A 24,033-nucleotide genomic window follows, 5' to 3' on the forward strand; every position below is an offset into this window, starting at 1 on the left:
TTTTTGTTTGCGTATTTATATACGTAATTAAAGGTGTAAAAGACAGCGCGGTCCTGCTTCAATGCCAGCCACCGATACAATTTTGCTAATTTCATTTTTGGGGTCTGTGGTGGATTGGTTTTTGGGACCCAGGGGGATTCGTTTTGGGGCCTTAGGCGGATTACTTTTGGGTTTCGGTCGTACTACAGCTTTAAGGTCTTGGGCGAATACACAAGAAAAATGTTTTCCTGCCTATTGTCACTACATTTGGTATGGTTGATTTGTTACGACAGGTAAATATCAAGGCGTATACATAGGACAGTTAAACGTGGCAGTTAACGCGACTGTTTGTCCACTGAAATTACTTGTATTATCTATCATCTATCACGCCAGATATAGTGTGACGTAACTATCACAACAGTAAAATTTTCATTTTGACTAACTATCAAACAATTACACCATGATAGTGACTGCGAATTTTGTTATAATAACTGAAAATGAAGGATAGTTCACTGTCAAGGCATATCCATGTGATAGTTGCTTCACTGACATTACTTGTACCATCAACCATCTCGTCAGAGCTAGTACGACAGTACAATCATATCTGTACTAATCAGATAGTTTTAATTATAATAAGTTCACTGATTTCCCCAAAGCAAGTGTCAGGTATTTGTCGGGTAAATCAGGTACTTTCGAGGCTCAGGTATTTGTCGGGTAAATCAGGTACATTCGAGGCTCAGGCCTGGTATATTTTGTTGGGAGAATCAGTAGCACTTGTGGAACTCCTCCACTTACATTGCCGCTGTTTTCCCAGCATCTTTCCTCGGGTTTAATGCATTTCATTCCTGTCTCTAAAATGAAAAAATAAATAAGTCCAGTAAACTACATTTCGCAGGTGGGAAAGAAAACTAGTAAGTCGACTGACCTATTGCTTCCAAAGTTATTGAAATGGTCCCAAAATAAGCCTAATGATCAGTTACTTCGTGTGAGAAGGGTCCTAGTGTTTTTATGCATGACTTGATTCAATCCTATCTTTCAATCTACCTGCTAGGTATTTCAAGCCAATAGTATCGCTTCCGCAACTTTTTAATTAAATACTAAAACTATCTTCTTCGTATGATTTCCAGCTGCAAATATTGCCATATTAGGAAAAAATAAACCTTAATAATCTTCAATTTGGCTTTTGACCTGTAAACTTAATCCAATCCATTCTAACGAAAATCACCACATATATTTAAAATACAACTGATCAGAAAAAATCCATTCCCATAACAATGTTGACCATTCTAATAAACTGCATTGAAGACATGTGACCAGGCACTCTATAACAAAACTTCGTGTAAAGAACCAGAGCGCTACTATTCACTAACACACTGAAGAAGTGAACCATCTGCATTGAGCACCATTGCTTCATATCCACGCCAGTGGCTTACAAGTTTTAATTTTTGAAAAATTCAGTCCAAACTATGTTCATTAAAAGAAAATTCACTAATCATGAATCTTTCGAGCTGGTAATGTATAATAAGCTAGTTTTCAGCCCAATTTAAGATGAGAGATGCTCAACATTAGAAGATCTCGACAATACCTTTTCGTTAGGTCAAGTAATTGGTTAGGAGAGGAATTTACAGGATGTGTTTTACTGAACTAGCCATAAATCCTCATAATATGGAAACTTCTTTTGTAGGATACTAATTTCGGATCGTGAAGGGGTTGTCAAGCCCTACAGGAACTAGCAGTAGGTTCTTAGGAAAGGTTAAAATGTATTGGAAGGAGTAGAGGCCCATAGACAGCTGAGAGAAATAGAATTTCAATATACATCACATAAAACTAGCACTAAAATTTACTTATCCCTTTTGTACAATATTACACTCTTCCTCCCAAGGAGGAGAAATCTTTAGTGGATAGACTGTAGCGCTGGACAGAAAAAGGGAAATTTCTTTTTAGTACTACAAAGAAATTGTATTTTTTTTTTTTTTTTTTAAAGCTGTAGGGTAGAACTAAGTGCTTAAGTGAAAAAATGAACTAATAACTACCTTTGCGGTCATTAGATTCCACTTATATCTTTAAGGTTATATAAATACATTATATTATACCTTGCAACAAAAATCTAAAATCTGAGATTGCCTTCTAATATTTTTTGTGTTATGATCTCCTCTTGTGAGATTGTGATGTCCTATATCAATCAACATACTCGCAAAGTGTTTGTTCTAATGGTATGATAAGTACGGCTACCACAGACGATGGGAATGGATAAAAAAACCTGAGCAACAAAAAAAAAAAAAAAAAAAAAGATGGGAATGGAGGGTTTCATGTCATTTTTAATTTTTAGGTGCTTTTTAAATATTGCTTGATTTAACTATCTTTAGTCTCCTCTTCCTGTTTTAAGCAAATTTTTGAAACATAATATAGGACAATAACTTCTTGGGGGTTTTAGGGGCAGGTTTGCCACGAAAAGATTACCTTCTAATATTTTTTGTGATATGATCTCCTCTTGAGAGATTGTTACATTATCTCATTTTATACATGCTCGGTTTTGTTTCTTTTTTTACCTCACAAGTAGGAAAAAATTTACATTTTTTAAAGAAAAAATAATTTAATACGATTAAAAGTTTTTGTGACCTTAGTTTTTCAAAAAAAAGTTCCATAGGATAAACATTGTTTTTTCAACAATTAAGGTCTATAAAAATTATAAGTTTTAGAAAATGTCTCATGTTTGCACCAATTGGCACTATAATTTATTTCTCTCTTTTTTTTCTACTATCATATTCTTAATACTATGGAGGCATGGAGTAATCTCTTACCACCTCTCTTCAGTTCATTACATAATTAAAGATAAAATAAATGCTACTGTTGGGAATATCTTTATTCCTTTTGACATTAAGGGAAAATGCTATCTAAAAAAAAGTCATAAACTCACTAAATTAAAATCTTTATTTAAATAATCATTCATTTTAACAATTAAAAAATAATAATTTTATATTAAATTCATCATTAAATCCATTAATTATAAGACGGTTTAAATATGACAATTATTTTATCACTTTATTACTACGAAAATAATACACTAATCTTATGAATTAGCATCACTGCAAATATGAAGTTTCCTTACAAAATTGTGTGTTCTCTTTCCAATTGAAAATAGTAACTTTAATAAGTATATATATTGAAAATTACATCAAATTTTCTACTATAAAAATATGTTTTCAATTCGCTTTAAATGTGTGCAGCAAACTAAATTCATATATTTGTAAAAACAACTAAAATTATTTTCTAGTAAAATTACTAGTAAAAATTAATTCTATTAAAATGTACACATGCAAAAGTGGTCACAAAGATTATGGAATGAGCTGAATATCTTCAGTCATTCATTGTGCAAACTACTTGATAGGGTGTGCTTTTGAGAAGCTCAAAGCAGTTCGAAGTTTGTTCCTAACTCTAGGTGACGTCCACTTGGAACCACCTCCAGGACCAGATTCAAGTTCACGGGGGGATACACCTTCATCAACTTCATCAGCTTCTGTCTTGATTTCCATTTTCTGTATTAAAAAAAAAAACAAAGACAAATTCATATTACTTACTATATTTTTTTAAAATGATTATGCAACCACTCAAAATATTACAAAGGTTATCTAGATTAATACTATTGTTAATGTTGAGGCTATTTACATTAGTTTGCATGGTCTTATCTCCATAGTTCACAAAGGTATATTGCTGAATTTCCAAGAGTAGATGGGTAGCAAATAAATGGATCACCAAAACATTATTCGAACGATATATTTATTGAAATGTAGTCACTATAATTAATAATTAGTAGGTATTCAGCTAATATTTCATAATATTCATAACATAAAAAGCAACGGTCTTAGAAAAAAATATAAAAGGGTAAATGTAATAACATTATTGCATTACCTGTTCTTAGAAATTTCATGCAACTTTAAAGGTTTAAAGTTTAGCTTGTCTTTAGACTTAATAGGCCAGTAAAACTAGGATTTTTGAAGAAAATAAATATTGGAACGTAGCAGACCATATTGATCATTTTTTTTTATATTTGATGTCAAATAGAAGTGTGCTGGTTTTTGATGATTTCTCAAAGCTAGCTTACATTATAGTATGAAAAAGAAAATTATCAGACTGATTTCAATTCATGATTTATGACTTGAATATATTCCTAACACATATTTAACTATTTCAAGAGTTATAAAACATTAAATTATATGTCAAATGACATTATTATTTGTCCTGGAATATGGTAGGAATCAACAGTGGAAAAGAATTTTTACTAGTTTTGTCAAAAAGTGACTTCCAAAGACATATACTATAAGAATGGTGGAATTAAAAAAAAGAAAAATTGAATAAAAGTTGCTAATCATTAAATTTTGCTTTCAATGAATACCTAATATTTTGAATTCATTAAAGTATAAATATAGATATAACCCAAAAAAGCTGTCAGTTACAATAGCACATCTCAAATAATTAAGTCAGTAGCTAGAATACTGAACGAAAACTCACTAATAAAATATTTTAAAATTTTAATAAAAATCAGTATATAAACCAATCATTATATTAATTAATAAGCATATTGAAAACCATTCATAAAAATCTGATGCCATCGACTATCTGATTGAATATAATTTTACAATATAATATAATAATAATAATATAATTTTTACCTGAACAATGAGTTTCAGAAGTTGTCCTTGTGAGTCAAGTATTTTTGTTATATCTTTAAGCTTCCTTTTCATTTTAGTTATTTCTTCTGTTACCAAATCCTCATTATTTTCCAAAACCATTTCTAAACCTAGAAAATTATAAAATAACATTTTTTAATTTATATTATATCAGCTAGTCCTTATGCTCATGGAAATAGTTTGGAAGGGCTTAAATGCTTAATATTCAAATGACCTTTCTCTAAAATATCTTTAATTTTGTTTATTTCAGATAACTAACCTTCTCTCATTTTTAGGAATATAAAGAAAGGATTAACTATGAAATCTAAACTATGAAAAGATTTTATATTTAACTTCAGGAGATAAGAGGAAAAATATTTTTTACAGGATGAAAACATGTGTCCGGTGATAAAAGTAATAATATAGACATGTTATATATCTTTAGAAAGCTAAATATTTTAGAAAAAATAATATTTTTTATTTGAATGATAAGAGACATAAATAAAAGATCTGTTCCAACATGAGTTTGACTTGACAAAAAATGCAAAGTTATTTTTTCTGTTTTGATAGTATGATAAATATTTTGATGACCATAATTATTAAGTAGTTAATTTTTTTTTATTTCACTCAATCTAAATATAAGCTTTCCATCAATTGACTGGATAACCCCATGAAATCATTCTTAGTATTTTTAATATTGATTCTGTTACAATTTAGCATTCAATAAATAGTTATAAGCAGAATGTAAATTTTGGTAAACTGTTATATTTTAGCAATACTTTTGCAAAAGAAAATTCTTTAAATTTTGAAATAAAAAATAATAAAGGAGTACATTTTTTGAACCTTAAAATTGAAGTAAATCAAATTTCCAGCTGAATATCATTTGGAAAATTAGAATGGAAAAGTATTGCCACAGTGAATAATATAAAATATCTGATTCAAGATAGATTGCATCAAAAAGTGCATCTGATTGGTAATCTATCAAGTACCTATTGGTTTGTTCTTTATTAGAATGTGTAAACACAAAGTAGGTTAAACTAAGAATTTTTAATTAAACAACATAAAGTCTAAACACATTTATCTGTGTACTTCTTAATTCTTTCTTAAAGAAAATTTCCATACCTCAAAAGAATAATTACATTATCAATTTAATACCGTACCATCTTCTGAAAAAGGGTTAAAAAACCACATTCGAAGCAGATGATCCAAGAATCCAAGCTTGCATTTATCATTTGGATATTCAATAAGTTCCATTTTATCAATTCTTTCAAGAAGAACTTGAGGAAGTTTCCTTTCCAACTCAGTATGTAGTACCACCTATAAAACAACAATCAATACTGAAAAAAAAAAATTTAAAAATGTGAAGAAATCATTAAAAAATTATTTTATAAAGGTATTTTTACTTCATTAAGGAAAGGATATGTGTTTGATTAATGTGATAGGAATGGCAGGGAATTTTATACTTTTTACTGATCGGCTTTACAGTGAGCGGATTGGGAGATAGAACGAGGACAGTTTAAAAGTAAATACCTTCCTTGTTAGTTCCAAAAAACCGAATGTATAATGCCAAAAAGTCAGCAAAAAGTAATTACCTGCATTGCCAGTCTTTTAAGCTGAGCATTTCTCCTTACAGATTCAATGTCTCCAACGGCAAGACCTATAAGTAGGTTCATCAAAAGAATGGGCATTAGAACCATAAAAAGACCAAGTACAATAAATGCAGTAAAGGGAAAGGGTAAACTAGGAGTTTCATCATCGCCATCATCTGCTAGAGGATGAACATAAGTTCCAAGGAAATCTATTTCACCAAGCATCATTGAAAATGTTCTCATCAAAGACATGGGAATGGTGCTGAATGAAATATGCCCTCCCTAGAACAAAGAAAATAAATACAGAATTAAAACATTGTTCTAAGTGTAAATATAAAATATATTATTTAAAATTGGAACTTTAAATATGGAAAGATATCTATTTTGAGAACTTTATCCATGGAATGCAATAATGTTTGAAATTTGTTAACACATCTAAAATAAAACGTGATTTTATATAAGTTCTATGTAATACTTATTCTTTATGATTTTAGTTTATAGTTATACTGTTAACAACTGTAATTTTATAACTGTTATTTTTTAAGACTGATACTGGTGCCGGAGCTCCTAGATATGTAAAGTTTTCCTCTAGGTAAAATCCTAGGTAAGTCTCTAAGTATCACAAACATATTCATGTGAGATTACATTAGGGATTAAAAAAAAGAAATTTTACATACATAAAAAATTCTTGTATTATTAAAGATAGGTAAGTCAAACTTGCCAAACAGAAGTCTTAGATAGGATTTATTTGATGGTAAGTAAATTTTCAAAGGCTGATAATATTTGTGTATAGTTCCTTTTATTAGTTTTTTAAATGTTGTGAGAATAGATTTTATTAAATAAAATCTCTCTGAAGAAAATATCAAATTCTGTAAAATCTTCTCAGTTTGCAGATTATTATTTCTAGAGATATATTGAAATTAGAGGAGAGGATCTCCAGTGCCCCAGCATCCATGAGACTGTAAGGGTCACTAGCATTAGAGTGTTGAGTAAACTCCTAAATATTGTAGAAGATAGGGAGTTATTGTGAATATACATTAAAGAATAGTGGCATATGTCTAAATTTCACAAAAATCTTTACCAAATTTACAGAATTTTAAGTATTATATATTACATGCTCTATTTCGTACAACTGATGTCATGTTTTAGGTGGAAGTTTATTTTAATAAACTCAAGTATTTTATATTAAAGGCGTTTACATAAAACACATCTCTCATATCTGAAGAAATAAAACTTAGAAAAAGAAAGTAAAAAAAAAACACTAAATTTTCAGCCACTTTAAACTCTAAACAGTTACAGAATTGAATTTAATTATAAATGAACATACTTTAATTTGAAATTATGAAATCATGAATAAGAATCACAGAAGATAAATTTTTAAAAATTACTAAATTAATTATAAGTGAAAAAACAAAATAGTATACCCTTGACAATAAGATGAAGAATGCTAAACCAAATGCAATGATCAAAATAGAAAATACTATCAGCACCTTGATCAATGTCTGTAGGATTTCAAGAAACATCACAACATATATTCCTACAAGATCAAACCTAGAAAAATTAAAAACATCCATAAATGCAAATATAAATATGATTATGTATAATAAATTCATTACAAAACAAATAATGAATGTAGCAAAACATTAATAGTATATATGAAATCCCAAAAAGCTAACTGCATTTGTTTTTCACTGTTCCAAAATATAAGATGTTTTAGAATGAAAGCAAGCAAATATCTTTTTTTTAATTTGTTTTCTTCTTATCTGGCCATTTCTGGCAATTAAGCTACAGAGTAACAACCTATTCTACACCAGAAAGAGTCGAGATTCCTTCTGTGGGTCTGCCACAAACAAATTTTAACACACCCTAGCCAGATACAGCTTGTGACTCGAGATTGCTAAAGTGATGCCTCAACACAATCAAAGACAATGAGCTCTAGGTATAAATACATATCTGAATTACAGAGACAGTTCATGCAATAGGTAGACTTTGTTTAAGTTGAGTTTTCCAGTAGGGGAAGGGAAATCACACAGTCCATCCACACTCCAGAATTCATCAATGTATTTGATATTAGGAGGTATAATGAGAAATAACTTTAAACTTAATCATGAGAAAATAAAAGTTTCTTGCATTATACTACTTATATCGTTAGGTGAAATGTCTTTTAATGATTTTAGTTTTGGAGTTTTTAATGTAATACATAGTTTCACAATAATCTTATTTTTTTACCAAGTTCTTTTTTTTTTATGTTGTTAATGAAATTGAGTACAATGCAAAATGTTGTGATTTTACATATTTATAAGGAAAATTTTGCATTATTAAAGTTTTAAGACGTATTTTAAGTTATTCCCCACTGTCTATTCCACAGCATATGGGGAGAGGGGGTCCAGGAAAAGCTATGCAGTCATGAGAATACTGACCCCAGTGCCCCACCTATGGAGTTCCCAATACGGTGGAGCACATGGTGGTCTCCTGCATGGCAATGTGGCATTAGTGAGGCAGATTTCCCTAGACTGGTAAAAAAGAACAAATACCTCTACTTTAAGGAGTATTTAGTAAGGTGGAAGGAGATAGTCAGTAAAGATCACTTCATGCTAGGGAGAGGCTGGCCACCAGAGGGGTAAGCTAACTATGGAAGAGAAGGACTGCCAGGAGCCTATGTTGGAGGAAGGCCTGATAACCCAGGATATGGAGAAGAATATGGTGGTTCCAGACAACTGATGCAGTAATCAGATAGGCTGGACCTGAAACTGGATGGATGGAGTGGATAAGGTACAGTGCGTATTGGGCTGTATCATGGTTTACTTTTTTAAAAACTGTTCCCAAAATTATATAATTATCCTTGAAATATGTAAAATAAGAAATATATAAAATAAATGAGTTGTTTATTGGCAGAAGTGGTATGCGCAACCCCAGCATATTAATTTTGCCAAACAATCCTTATGGCAGCAATGCCAGGAAGGGGGGGGGGGAGAGGGATCACAAACAGATATCAATTAATAGAAGATTAAAAGTTTGAAAATGTTGACATTATAAAAACATTTCCATTAGGACAATAAAAACTATTATTGTTTAAACAAAAATATATATACCTCTGCAGATTTAATAAAAGAGTAAACCAAGAAAGAAAGACAGTAATAGCAGCACAGGGTACTTGTATTTGTTCTGCTGATAATGGTAACACCATGAGTGTTGCAGAGAGATACAACATCCAGGATGCTAAATTAGTTGGATCCATCAAATATTGCCATCTCTGCTGTAGTAACTGGTGCATCTCTCGAAGTGCATTCACAGCCACATACAGAAGTATAGCAGATGAAGAGAAGTATTCCAAATTTGTTGTCTGCTTTTCAATGCACTTCAGACTTGTCATAAACAAAACAGTCTAAAAGTAAAAGCAGAAATATTTAAAGACAATAATTGGTAGAAAATTTAATTCATGTAATGATAATTTGGGTATACTTACAGTGTTTTCAGTTGTTTCAGTACTATTTTCGGGAAAGCAGCGTGATACACTTAATATATGTGAGGAATACATGGTCACAAAAACAAGAAAAATAAGATAGAATAGGAGGTGAAACATGTGAAAGTATTTGCCATATGAATTCCACTTCATTTGAAGATACTTTTGAGAGAGAGGATGTGCCAGTAATTCCACTCGTCCATGTTGAACCATTGCCTCAAGTTACAACAATTAGATATTAAATTGCATAATTTAAAGTATTTAAATAAAAAAGTTTGATAAATGATATATTTTTCTTTAGTAGAAGTCTAGTTCATCAACTCCATTTCTACCACTTTTTTTACTTACAAATATTATATATGTTAGTAAATATTCCACACTTATAGTGAAAAGCCTTAATTTAAATATGCAATTAATGAACTAGTGACAATAAAAATATAGAATGGTATCCACAAAAATATTCTGAAATTAGAGTTAATTTTAAATTTAAAACAATTGTAAGTAGAAAAATATTTTAGCTAGTTTTTTAAAGAGCCAAGAAGCTTTCTCCTATATCTTTTTATTATAGAAGACTATCATTATAAGTATTTTTGGAACTATAAAATTAGCGATGATACTGCAATGAGGCTTAAAGCATTTATATAGTTAAATGTCAATGTTTCAGGAAGTTAGAGTGCATTTACGTGAGCGGTTTTTTCATTCTTAAGATAGGTAGCAACACTGAATAGTTCTACACAAAAGTAGAGGGAGAGCTCGCTGGTGATGGTAATGTCACTCTTAGAAATTGATTACTGTGCAGTCTCTGCAATCCGAAACTTGCAGTCATGCCAATATAGGCTAATCTGACCCATTTTTCAGGACCACTATTCTTTGTAAAATACAAATACTATGGCTCTTTCTGATCATAGGTTATTTTTTATCTCTTTGAAATTAGTGGGATTAACACTATTAAATTAAATCAGCAATTATCATTTGAAATTGATCAACCGCCCTTACAGTGTTCATCTAGGAACAGCTTAGATTGTAGCAGTCTTTTGGCAAGCCAGTGACACATGGCTTTTAAGCCATTAGCTGCCTTTATATTACTTTTAGCATAGCTTAGGCTTATACCACATTCCTTGCTAATCTGTCAGCTTGTTCGTTGCCGGGAATACTCCAGTGACCTGGCACCCATTCACTACTGACTTTATAAGCACACGAGAGTTTGTTGAGTACTGCATTGCAATCTTCAACAACTCTGGGTCGTGTGACGGGGTTATTGAGTGCCCCTATTTCTGCCTGGCTATCTGTGTAGATTGTTATTCTTCTACCAGAGAGTCCTTCCTATATAATATTATTGGCATAATGACTCATCGCAAGTACTTTTGATTGAAATATTTATATGTACTTCCCTAGGGAGATAGATATACCTTCCAATGGCTTATCGCCATACCAGATGCTAGCTCCTGAGCTTTGGGCTGTAAAGAAACTATCCTTGCAGCAATTGATGCCATTGTCAGGTTTTTGTATTTTTTTTCTATCCATCTTTACACTCTAGTGTCTTTATATCTACGCACATATTCGCTATGTGCGTCCGAGTTCATGGAAAACACCCTGTCCTCCTCTATCCGCTAAATAATCTTTCCATCTCCTGCCAATCTCAAGGCTTTGAATCTTGCATCTTGTTTAACAAGCCTTTACATAGCATTTATTTTGTGCCTCAATCTCCAAGTGCAGTGGAGTCAGACTAAGCATGACTTCAATTACCGCAGTGGGAGTGGTGCTCATTGCACCAATAATCAACACACTAGTCTCTGCAGTTTGTCAGGAATGTTCCTTAGCATGCCTACATTGACCCTGTGCCATAATACCAGGGCTGCATACAAAACCTTTAGTCTAATGGCTGTAATATACAGCCAGTATACCATTCTAGGTATTCAAGCCTCCAAGTCTTGCCTACTGCTTGTCAACATTCTCAACAGGCCCATAGACACTTGAGAGCTTTGCCAACTTTCTCCTGCATATGCTTGTACCATTGTAATTTGTGATCCAGAATAACACCCAGGTGTTTCTCCTCTTCGACTTGGTTTATCTAGATCCCACTTAATATACGTGATCTAATGGTCACCTTTTTCTTTTTTAGTAAAGACGCAGACACCAACCTTAAGCAGATTGATGTTCAGACTGTTGTCCTTACAACAGGATGTCTGCAATAAATATATACTTCAAAGTGTACAAAAGGTTATTTCAAGTTAGAAAAAAAAAATTAATTTGTTTATACATATTTTAAAACTTGAACCTAAAATATACATGTCATAATTTTTTTTTAATCATCAAAATGTATGTTTCTTTAATCATTTTCAATTAAAACAATGTTAATGCATACTGTGTAAACAAATTTTTAATATATGTATTTTTAAATTCCTGCTATTCTGAATTTTCTCTAGTCCAAACTAGCTCTTGCAATCATAAGTTTGAATAACCAGGTAATAATTGAAACCTGTTTTGAATGACTAAGATTGCTTTCCGAGATGAGAGGAGACATTTACATCTGCAAGTATGATGTGACATAATAACTCTCTGAGAGCTCCTCTTCTATTTTTAGATATATATACTTAGTAAATCCACCACACTCAAGAGAGAACACAAACCCTAGGTACCATTTCGCACACTAAAATATATAATATAAATCAACAATCCTAACTAATTTTCTATTAAAAGTAAAGAGCAATTTTGCAATCTAAAGCAACATAAATGCCAACTTTTTAAAAATACAAAAACATAATAATATCCAAAACAGTAATTTTTATTTTCGATTGAATTATAGATTGTTTCTTGTCCTTAATAGTGACCTAAAATTTTGTTGGTAAGAAATTATATATTTCTGCCCTTAAGTATAAGATAAAGTCCTGAAATAATGACAAACAACTAAATAAATATTTTAAATAAAATTTCTAAAACTTGAATACAATGTTTATATTAAACCTTTATAGAACAGGTCCTATTAAACAAATTTTTTTCCATTTTTATTTACTTTTTAATTTAGAAATTAGATTAATTTAAGATTATTAGATGAATTAAAGTAATGAATAACAAAAAAAGTTTAGTTTACTCATGTCAACATTTATTTTATTATTTAAATTTTATTTTATAAAATTAAATTAACTTATAGGTAAAATTTTCTACATCTGTATACCAAATATTTTTGTGCATTTTTGAAAAAACAATCTTTAAATACCAATAACTATGTATAACATATAATATTTATAATAAAGACACCTAAAATCAATCATAAAAAATAGAATGAAATCTATTAAAAAAACAATTCATGCATAAATAAAAATGGTAAATTTAATTCCATATTCTATATTAATTCCATACAATTTACACAAAAGACAAAACAATCAGATGATTCTAATTTTTAAAGAAAAAAAATCATACAGAAACATATCTTTGTGTTTTTTAAAATTATAAATTGAAGGGATCTTTCTAAAAACGTCATAACTGAAAAATTTAAAAAACTGATTTCTCAACTTAAAAAGTTTGTTTCTGACCTAATCTAACTGGTAGTAGCAATGTATTAGTTCTTTATCCTTAAAGGAAACACTTATGTGTCAAACTCATGATATTATATCATTAACTAAAACCTTTTTAGAGAAATCTCTTCAATTTTATATTAAAACCTATGCTAAAAATATACCATTTGAAAATTTTTAGAACCAAAGAAGATTGTGATAAAGAAATACAAGACATTCATTAAGATGAGTCAAGAAGCCATTATTGAAAATGGTTCTTTTTCAATGAATGAATCTGCAAATCATATCCAATTACTAAACTTTTGTAAGAATATTTGAAAAAACTGAAAATAAATGATTCAAGTATAATTTAAAAGTTAGTAAGAGCAGTAGGCTCAAACTCGCAGATATTGTGTCCTGAATCAAACATATCCAGTCAGATCAAGGTTACCCTATCTCAATGTTTATCAGCTTCTAGGGGTGTTATGAAAGATGAATACTGATGCCCAAACATTTTATTCAGCTCCCTTGTAATGATAGGATTATACAACAGAGATCTTTTAAAATATAAATTTTAACTACTTATTTAGTTGGTTGTTGATTGATGAATGAATAATATTAAAAACACCTCATTTGATCAAAATGAGATTATTAAAAGTTGATTTCACTCTGCTGCTATACAAGAAAAGTAAACTAAGACTCTATAATATACTTCTTTTGACAATGATTTTCCTGACGAAATATACAATGTTAAAATATAAAGATTTTATGTTAGGAATCATCCTATAATGTTTACAAATATTATAATAATGAGAGAAATTTTTAATTAAAAAAAAAATCAGGATTTTAATTTAACAAAAAAAATAAAACAGCTGAAATGATGTACCTAACATTATTGTATTAGGTATAAATAATTCTTTTAGTTTTTAGATCTAAAAATTTTCAAATAAACTATCTCATTGATTTATTTTTTGTTATGTATCATATTATGTAGCAAAGATGAAAATTTCTGTTAACATACACGTACATCAAAATTTCAAATACTAAACTACAATAACTTAACACTCACACTCAAATCATAAAACTTACATTTACTACGATGAGTGGCTGGGGCTTCCAAGAGGGTTGAAATTTCCTTATGGCAGCATTTTCTTTTGCAGAACGTTGGTAGTTTTGGAAATTGTACTTTATCTAGGAGTGAGAGAAACTTATTTTGCGGTCTGATGGAGATGACAAAATTGGTAAGTGGGTATAAGGTTAAAAAAAATCACTGGAAAGACAAGCATGTTACATCTTACGTATTCTTTCAGGTGAATTAGTCCTAAAATTCTTGAAGTCATTCCCGGTGGTGTAATCAGGAGCTATTCCAAAGCACAAAAACTGACAAACCAAAGCCATGCAAATGTTGCAAATATTTACAAGCATGTTTTGTTTTCAGACAAAAAGCACATATTTACAATGAACCTCAAATCTGCATCTAATTATGAAATGGTTAATAGATGACTATATTATACTTCTTACTTGGCACACTTGATTGACCAGTTATAAATTTAATTACATTAGGGTTTTAAATAAATTCAATTTCATAAAATTAGTATCAATGTTTAGCAATATAAAAGATAATTAAGACAAACACGTAATTAAGTTAGTTCCAAATTAGACAGATAACTGTTAGACAGGTATTGTTAATTGTACTAGTGATCAGTATAATAGTATGTATTCAGTAAATAATCATCTTTATTGAGTCAGCATGGCTTGTAGTTTCTCCTTTATAGTCATGTTTTTCAACAGCAAGATTGTTTTTTTAATAAACCAGACTGTTTGAGATGAGTAATAAAAACTTTGAAGTGAATACCAGTCTATTTTATGTTTGTTTATATGCAATGCTTGTAAGTTACTAGGCCTACTAGCTGGACTGGGTTCCTCCATCAGTTGATTTTGATAGGGAATTTTTTGAAGACTCGATCCATTTAAATTTAACTTATGAAGTATAAGCTTCATAACTGTTGTTTCTGGAACTGAGTTACAGAAAAACAAAACAAAAAAAATTTAAACTTTACTGGGTATCTAAGTATTAAACATTATTTCTAATAAAATGAATGCTATGTATGCTCTTTATTTGAACTTATCTGTCAGCATTGAGTAATTTATTTTATTTTTTAATTGATAGGATCAGAATGCTTTTCTGTTAGTAAACAAGCAGCTCTAAAATAGATTTATTTGAAAACATTGAAGATATTTTTGTTTTAATTGCTCCTTTAATGATTCAATAATAATAATTTTCACAATTCAAATAATTTCTTTGAATTGGACTTTTCGAGCTTCAGATCTGAGATACACAAACATTTTCATGCTTGCAGATGTAGTGCATAGGGATAAACTTACATTTAATGCAGGAAGTGGCATTGTGGCCTGCTGATTGAAAGATTCACTGACTTTGGAGTCAATGTTACAAGGTAGACACTTCGGGCATAGAAGGCATGAGAAGCTGTACTTTATCTGAGGACAGTTTGGACACAAGCAACTATATACATTATCTTCCTTGGGAAGTTTTAACTTTTTAAGCTCATAATTTCTAAATACATTAAATAGTATTCATGAAAATGTATTAACAATAATTATTTAAGATGAAAAATATTGAGCAGCAAAAAATGTGTCTACTATATTTTTACTTTATGAAAAACATTAAAACCATTTTCAAGTTCTTATCTTTATGTAAAAAGCCCAATTAGCATCCTTTGCTTTAAAATACTTCTAGCGACCTCATTGATGCATTAAGAGTATTAATCCTTCAGGAAAATAAATTTTTTAATTATTTCAATGTTAATATCTCTCAACCCTAACTTGCGTGGTGTGCCTGATAAGGAAAATTAGCGAACCTATTTTGATCAGAAAATAACGTACAAACGAAATATTTATTTGTCTAAAACAGTGTTTCCTAACTCATAAAAGTCTGCATGGCATTAATGACCTCTGGGTTTTACGCCCTAAAGTCCCAATGAACTACAACAACAACATAAAAGTATCCAGTAAACTGGCCCACCACCACTCCTGACTTGGGCAAAAGAGTTCTCCCTTGGAAAATATTTGAAACCTAGGTTGTTAAAAAGTACCAGCTAAAACCTTTCAGCTAGTACCTACACATCAGGAAAGGTAATTAATAAAATAGTTGAAACAATACACAAAGATGTGCATTACCAGACTCTCCCACACCCAATCCCAAGGCTCTCAATGCTTACATATGGTCTCTGGACCACCAGTTGTGAACGACTGGTCTACACTAATGTTCCATCCTGTATAGAGAATCAATGAGCTAGTAAGAGTGGAGCCCAGCAGAGGAAGCTAGTGGACCATTGAAGTTCTGGGTGATAAATGAACTTTGAATCTACACAATTAAACTTTATAACTACTTATAAGTCTTTTTTGAACGTCCTAACAGTCATGTTTAAGTGCTATCCAAGAAATGAACTTAAACTCAAATATTTGTAACACTTAATAACTATTTGGTATAGTGACCAATTTAGGAGTAGTGTTTATTGTAACAGTGATAATATCATTAAGAGTAAAAGTAATGATGAGAAGAGAACCACTCTTATAAAAAAATTATAATGTGTTAAGAGCGTTCATTTTGATTACACGCATAGAATTGGAAAATTACTGTTAGAAGAGTTGGAAACATTTGTGAAGAGAAATAAAGCTTAATTGTGGATATGAAAGCTTCATCTGTTGATTTAATAAATGGTCTATGACCAGCAACAAGAATACAATGTTTGAATATGTTTCATATAATTTTCATTCTTTATTTCATTTATTTCTTTTATTTTTATGAATGGCATTTTTTCTCATTAAATTATCTATTAAATGTTTTATCCAAGACTGTAGCAACCAAGGAAATTCAGAAATCATTCCATCACTCGATAGTCAGATGCAACTCTGGTTAGAATCCGGCCTTGGAGTGGTTGGCTATCCTTTACTTCATGGCAGATTAAGAAACTAATTGTTGACCTTTACCCTCTAGCTACAATAAGTTGGTAAGTAGTAGGCTGATTCATCCTTCCAGAGGTAGTAGCAGTAGATAAGAAGAATACACCCTATCAACAAATGTTTTTCCCAGAGAAATAATAAAGGACAATTTTTTGTACTAAGAAAAAAAAAGGATAAACAAACTTTTTACATTTTTTTTTCTGTTTAACTTAGGATTCTTTGTGACAACTAGAGATCTAACACAATAAAGGTCAAGAAGAAAATTCGATTTCAGAAAATTTTGCAGGATACAATTATCTTAAATAAATTATTGTTTTGAAAGGCAATTTTAGGCAACCCTATTTCATATTTACCCATAATGAATAGAATATTTTACATTAAAAAATTAACAATAAAGCAATTCAGTAAATTAACATATGCAGCATCTGCAATCAGGTGAGAATCTTTCAGTCGAAGTTCTGTGTTATAAAATATTTTATGTATAGTAAACTGGTTTAGAGTTTCCTAAAGGTAAAAAAGGCAATTACTTTGAAAATACTATCATTGCTGTGTTGGCTGAATGATCAGTTAAGAACTTCACACATTTAAATTTCCTTTGGAAAAAGAATACTTTATTGTGTTTAATTTATTTTTTATTATTGTTATAGCTTATTACAAGTGTTTTCTTGAATGAAAGGATAAGATATTTTTGCTTATCGCTTCCCCAATCATCTTTTCCTCACGTTTATTTGTTTTATTCAATGATCTATAACACAATAGTCTGTCCCAATTATTCCAGTATTTTATTTTTTGAATAAATTTCACAGATAACATCAAAGTTATAGTGAATGAGTGTGTTAAAAGAGCATCTCGACATTGATGGGCCAAAAGTGATCACAGTTTGAGTCCGGCTTGTCAGGGTTGATTTCATCCTGAACAACATAATGAATTTTGATGTTTTACATTCTATGTAGAGTAAGTTGGTACCCAGTAGGAAAACTTATCCTTCCTGATCTATTTTGAAGTTAAATAAGGATGCAAAAACCAATTTAAAAAACAGATGACATCCAAAGAGACAATCCTTATTTGAATCATAAAAGGTTCCAGTGGCAGAAAGAACTTATTATTACAATGGGACCATGAGAGTGAAATGGCATTAAATCCCCAAAAAATAAAGATTATAATAATTTATAATTATAAATAAAGATTATAATAGGGACTATACAGCTGGGAACACCTGACTTTTTAAACAAGCAAATTAGATAGACCTTCAGTTTAGAACTGAGCTGTATTTATCAATCTCCTAAAAAACTACTGCATTGTAAAAATGCCCTCACCAAACACTAAAAACAGCAGCCTAAAGTTGCCAGCAGGAAAAATAAGTGATATCAAAAAGAATGCCCTGCCAGGAAGAAACCTTGGTCTTTCTCATCTCAGTTTAAATTGAAACATTCCACTGAAGAAAATGAAATCTAAAACTGGATGTGGTATCAGTTGGTACTCAATAGCCAACAGTTTAATAATAAACTTACTTCATTTCAATAAGTTTCATTTTCTTCAATAAAAAATATCTACTGCACTCTTATTAAAAATATGGTAGAATAAACTTGCCTCAACAGGTGTGGAGTTGTCATGACAATGATTACCGACTCATTCGCTTTTTCAGCTCATTAAAGTCTAATTTTGATGAATGTATAGAAACTTCCTCAAATCACATAAGGGTATGTCTGTGTAAAATTTAATGTTCCAAGAACTTACATTTAAGGAAATATAGATAGGCAAAAACCCGCACTTGTTGTATCGATAAAATATAGTAATGCCCGAGTTTATTGTGTTCGATCATTTTTTATGCGGACTTATTTGTTTGGTGGGGTGGAACGCAACCACGTTCTTAGGTCATTTGTTTACTTTAAGCAATTTTCTTCTTTGCTGATGATGCTCCCGTACAAACTGGTATTACTACCTTTTCCTTCCGGTTTTCATGATTTATTACTCCCTTTTTTCTTCGCAAACCCTTCTTTTGCAGGTTCTGGTAGGGTCCTGAATGGAAAATGATTTGATCAGAAACCATCTCTATTTCACAAGAGAGTTTGTCTTTTGAAGTTAGCTGCTTTGCCAACATTTTTATTTAGTTTTTCTCTTACTCTCGTTACGGATTTTTCTGTAATATTTGATACCAGAAATTAATATATAACTGGAGATGCCTAAGTTTCCTTAAAGATATTTTTCATTAGGTCAGGGAAGTCATTAGGTTCCTTCCCAACTTTTCCTAAATTCCATTGCCGAGTAGTTCATACAAACAATTATCCCTAACAGGCTATTGGTTTTTTCAATAATGTGGGACTAGATTGTTTGATTAGGCTTATAGGTTTCTATGATGATATATGTTTTAAGGTCCTGCGGCAAGTTTTTAGCCATGTTAATAAGACACATCTCCAGAGCACTCCTTTATTTCTCAATAACTTAGAAACAGTTCTTTTCATGAGGCATACAGTGTACTGACTGACTTAATATTTTAGCAAGGAACAGAACACTTTGGTACCAACCACTGTTTGCATCATTAATCTTTGATGTAGCCAAGTATTAATTTATCCTGGTTACTTAGTATTTTTGTAACACCTATATAAACTTATTGCTTATTAATTAAAAATCATTTTTCCTCTGTTGGTTCACATTGTTACTTTTCAATATGATAAAAATAAAGCTACATTATTTCACAAAAAAAAAAAAAAGAAAGAAAGAAAGAAAGAAAAAAAATGGTACACAAAATAATGTGTTAAGACATGTTTTGAAAGAAATAAGTATGTACAATAATGGATTTAGCACATATAATGAAAATAAAATAATGATGTTTGAAGAGTTGGATTCTTCAATCAATTGGGTTATAAGCACATTCATGCAATATCCTTTTCATTAGCTGTAACGTGTTATTAAAAAAAAAAAGGCTGATATTTACAGATTAAAAAACAATATTATATTATATCAAGTAGTCAATGTTAAAACAATTCTAAGATCTCTGATCTTATAATCTCTGAAGTCACAATGTCAACTTTAAAAAAGTTTAGGTACCTATTCAAAATCCACAAATTATTCCTGCATAACATGCAATAAATTATTTTATACATTTATCATGTTGCAAATAGGCCAAACTGAAATGTAAGCATTATTAAAATTAATTCTAATTAGTTTATATAATCTATACCTTATATAATATTTTTCAAAAATTAATTTTTTTTTAATTAGCATAAAAATTAAAGAATTATAGTCTTATGAAAATGAAAAGATCAACAAATGATTCCTTACATAGGCTTTTCATTTTTAATTTCAGCCAAATCCTTATTTTATTTTATGCTTAAAAATCTTAGATGAAGCGAAATAAAAAAAAAAAACGTAAATGAAGAGGGAAAAAGAACCTCTTTCAGATTGCTATATTTAAGCATTTTGTTGAGATTAATTCTACCAAATATCGTCCTAAGTGCATTCTAATGTCTTACCCTCATTGGGTCTTACTAATGGATTTTAGGTGTTAATAGTAGCTAACAACAAGATTTTAAGAAAGAATCTGACTATCAATCAGATATTTGAAATAGCAAATTTTATTGACAAGAGAACAAAAGATATGGATCATATAAAAAAGGAAAATTCTTATTGACTAATATTATACTAAAACTCAAATCAAAATTAAAAGGACCCCACCAAAAATCCTATATAAGTGTTATGAACTATATAAAAAATATTAATTTGATTTCCTCTTTATGATTTTAAAATCATTAATATCCTGTATTAACAAATGTACCTAAAAAAAAACTACCACTACAACTTAGGGTTTTGGGTAATGATCTTGTCTTGATCATTAATTCAAGGACAAAAAGATTATTTCTTTTTCAGAACGAAAGTTAATCTATTTTTGATAAAAAGTTTTTCTTTCAAAGTATTGTTAACTTATTTTGCTCAAAGAATAAATTTTAAAATTAGTAAAAACTTTCAGTAACCATGATGTCTCAATTTCCTTCAGTTTAATTAAGCTATAGGGAAAGAAAATTTCCCATTAAAAAAACATAACAATAATTCATTGGGCTTATTCACTATCCAAGCTAAAATAACTTGTTTACTTATTGCCAACATGAACCTTTCATAAAAAATTAAAACCACTATTGATGAGAATTGCCCATTAGAAATGAATTGGTGAATATTCATGCAAAGCTTTTTTCCAGCAGTTCATGTAGTCAGAAATATACTTTTTTTTTTATGTATGATAAAATAATATATATATATATAATGAAATAAAATTAGTAAATTATTATTAAATTTTTGTATCAGTGCATATTTTCATGTAAAAAAGAAAAATTTAACTGTAACAGGTGCATAAAATGTTCTTTAGAAATTCATCAACAATTAATTTATAAGCCTTCAGCTTTTTTTACAGGTTCTTACATGGTCAATATTATTGAGTTAATATCGAATTTTGTCAATATATTAACCATATGCAGCATCAATTTAAAAATTAAATTTTTTTTAAGGAGCCTTGAATTTTAAATAGAAAACGCTTTATCTATGTGGAATAAATTGTTTTTACATAAAGCACTGAACATTGTGTACATGTAATTATTATATCACTAATCATGTTTCAATTTAGTTCTATGGAACTATATATGACATTACATTAGGTTTATGGTAAAAGTAATCTGATGACATTGAAAAAGTTGATTAATTTTATTCTTATCAAACTATGATTTTATTTGAGTAACTTTCAAAATGTAAGTAATTCTTTAAGGGAAGGATGTTTAGCCATCCATGGAATAGTTTCAATTAATCTACTGCGAAATTTTTATAAAATAAATTAACTAAATAAAAACTCAAACTCACATAAAATGATTTTGAATCTTTTTTGCAGTTGGCTTTTGTTATACATTTATCCTGAACTGATTCGAATACACGGGGCATTGATGCAATGAGAGCTAAGGTAACACAGGGATGTTTATCAGATCTTAAGGTCATTACTTCTTGTCCTCTGAAAATAAAAATAATATCCCTTACAAACATTTTTTATATATTCTAATTAAGATTAAGCCATATACTAAGGAGGTCTGAATATACTAATATTTTGAGGTTGACCATGGAAAAATACTACATCAACTTTAGTAAAAATATTTCATAGCTCATTTTATTATCCAAGTTTAGAAAAGAGATTATATGGAAATAATTAAAAAGCGTTCTATGTTATAGGGGAATTTTTTTGAGGCCAAAGAAATATATTTTGACTCAATCAATTCTGATTTTATTTATATTACCTCTAAAATAGATTTGGAGAAAGGTAGATGGATGGTGACTGCTCAGTAGAGAAGTGATTTTATATATATTTAACAAAGCATAGTGAATAAAAAGATAACTTCTATCTTGTTATGACTTCATAAGAAACCAAAATGAGTTTTGGAACTAACTATAGTGATTGTTTCATTGACCTACAATGCATTCTAAATTTTTAATCTATATATACAATAAATGAAATGAAATAATAACCTGGTATCATGTGTAACCATTGCAAGTGCCGCTTCAGGAAATTTGTAATATATGGCATAATCAATAGCACTCAGGTCTATGGTATTATATAGTAGTTTACAATTCATTGATAACAGCAAGGCAATTGAATTAGGCTTGTTTTCCATTGTCGCAAGGTGAAGAGCTGTGTTCTAAAATAATAGAACAAAATAAACAATATAAATCTCAATATTCACCCAATAGTTAAAATATAACATCTTCCAACTTGACTGTAATAAGTACTCTTTCTTCATAGAAAAATACAAATACAAAGTTTTACGTGGACCATTATAATACTAGATAAGACTTTAGAGGAAGATATAGGGTAACATAAAGTTTTAATTAATTGACTAATAACAAGATACAATGATAATGGATCATTTTTTTTAAAACAAAGTAATGTTTATTGATTAAACTAAAAATATCAAATACTTTGCTTTAAATTCATCTAGCCAATAGTTACAGATCAACACAATATTTATACCAAACAACCAAAGGCTGGAAACAGGACAGTTAATATAGCTAACAAAGAGCCAACTACTGGAAGCGGAACCAAACAGTAAGGTATAAAAATTAATAACAGAAAAGGTTATCGTGCCACACAGAAAAATGAAGAGGCTTTGGTAAAAAATTTATTGACTTATTATCTTCATTTAATCAAAATATAAAATACAGGAAAAATGTATATGATAATGTGATAATAAAGATTATAAATAGGATAAACATAGTGTCGCTTTCCTGGAATAGTGGCACACCAGACAAAAACAATATTTCTGAGGTCTTCCTTCAAACTTTGCTAAAGCTACATATTAACTCCAGTCCAGACTACTTTATGTCAACATTAAATAATAGAATTAAAAAATTTATCAAACACAAAAGAAAAACAATCTGATATTTAATCTGTTTTTTCCTTCAAAAATCATTTTTTAAATTGCAATTTTTTTTTTGTTAATATATGAAAAAATTAGTCAAACTTAATTTTAATTTTCATGAATATACCTGAATGTATGTATGTACTTATTAAAGTAAATATATATAATTATTATTTATTCAATTCTGACAACAGATAATTGATAATGTACCAATCAAATGTAACTATTTAATTTAAGTTTCATAAATTTTATTTTATTTATTAATAGTCATATTATTAATATTTTAAATGAATTACCTCCCTTTGACTATCATTGGTTAAAAGATTGTGGAATAAGAAATATACTTTTGATTAAATTTAACACGCCACTTTTTATTCCATTACAATTCTATTAATACTGGGATTATTTTGTTTTTAAGCACACTGTATAATAAATGATCAAACATCAAAAGCAGAAAACAAACACCAC

The 24,033-nt window shown here is 29.6% G+C and overlaps 1 protein-coding gene across 9 annotated transcripts in view; it reads right to left on the reverse strand.

The window, feature by feature from the left end:
* Positions 1-2,902: 2,902 nt before the first annotated feature.
* Positions 2,903-24,033, reverse strand: part of TrpA1 (Transient receptor potential cation channel A1) — a 212,471-nt gene continuing 191,340 nt past the window's right edge. For 6 of the 9 annotated variants that reach the window (XM_067052051.1, XM_014431955.3, XM_067052050.1 and 3 more), the window contains 11 exons: positions 22,676-22,845; positions 22,022-22,166; positions 15,578-15,691; positions 14,282-14,383; positions 9,702-9,914; positions 9,328-9,620; positions 7,660-7,786; positions 6,239-6,517; positions 5,807-5,963; positions 4,650-4,777; positions 2,903-3,515 (listed from right to left, as the gene is read on the reverse strand). In XM_067052051.1, coding sequence (XP_066908152.1) covers positions 3,357-3,515; positions 4,650-4,777; positions 5,807-5,963; positions 6,239-6,517; positions 7,660-7,786; positions 9,328-9,620; positions 9,702-9,914; positions 14,282-14,383; positions 15,578-15,691; positions 22,022-22,166; positions 22,676-22,845 — 1,887 coding nt within the window. In that variant the 3' untranslated portion in view covers positions 2,903-3,356. The remainder of the gene's footprint in view (positions 3,516-4,649; positions 4,778-5,806; positions 5,964-6,238; positions 6,518-7,659; positions 7,787-9,327; positions 9,621-9,701; positions 9,915-14,281; positions 14,384-15,577; positions 15,692-22,021; positions 22,167-22,675; positions 22,846-24,033) is intronic. The other 3 variants (XM_014431957.3, XM_067052053.1, XM_067052052.1) reach the window with 3 other exon arrangements.

Source organism: Halyomorpha halys, unplaced genomic scaffold, assembly GCF_000696795.3.
Source record: "Halyomorpha halys isolate HHAL.00 unplaced genomic scaffold, Hhal_1.1 Scaffold1015.1, whole genome shotgun sequence".
NCBI classification, from domain to species: Eukaryota; Metazoa; Arthropoda; class Insecta; order Hemiptera; family Pentatomidae; genus Halyomorpha; species Halyomorpha halys.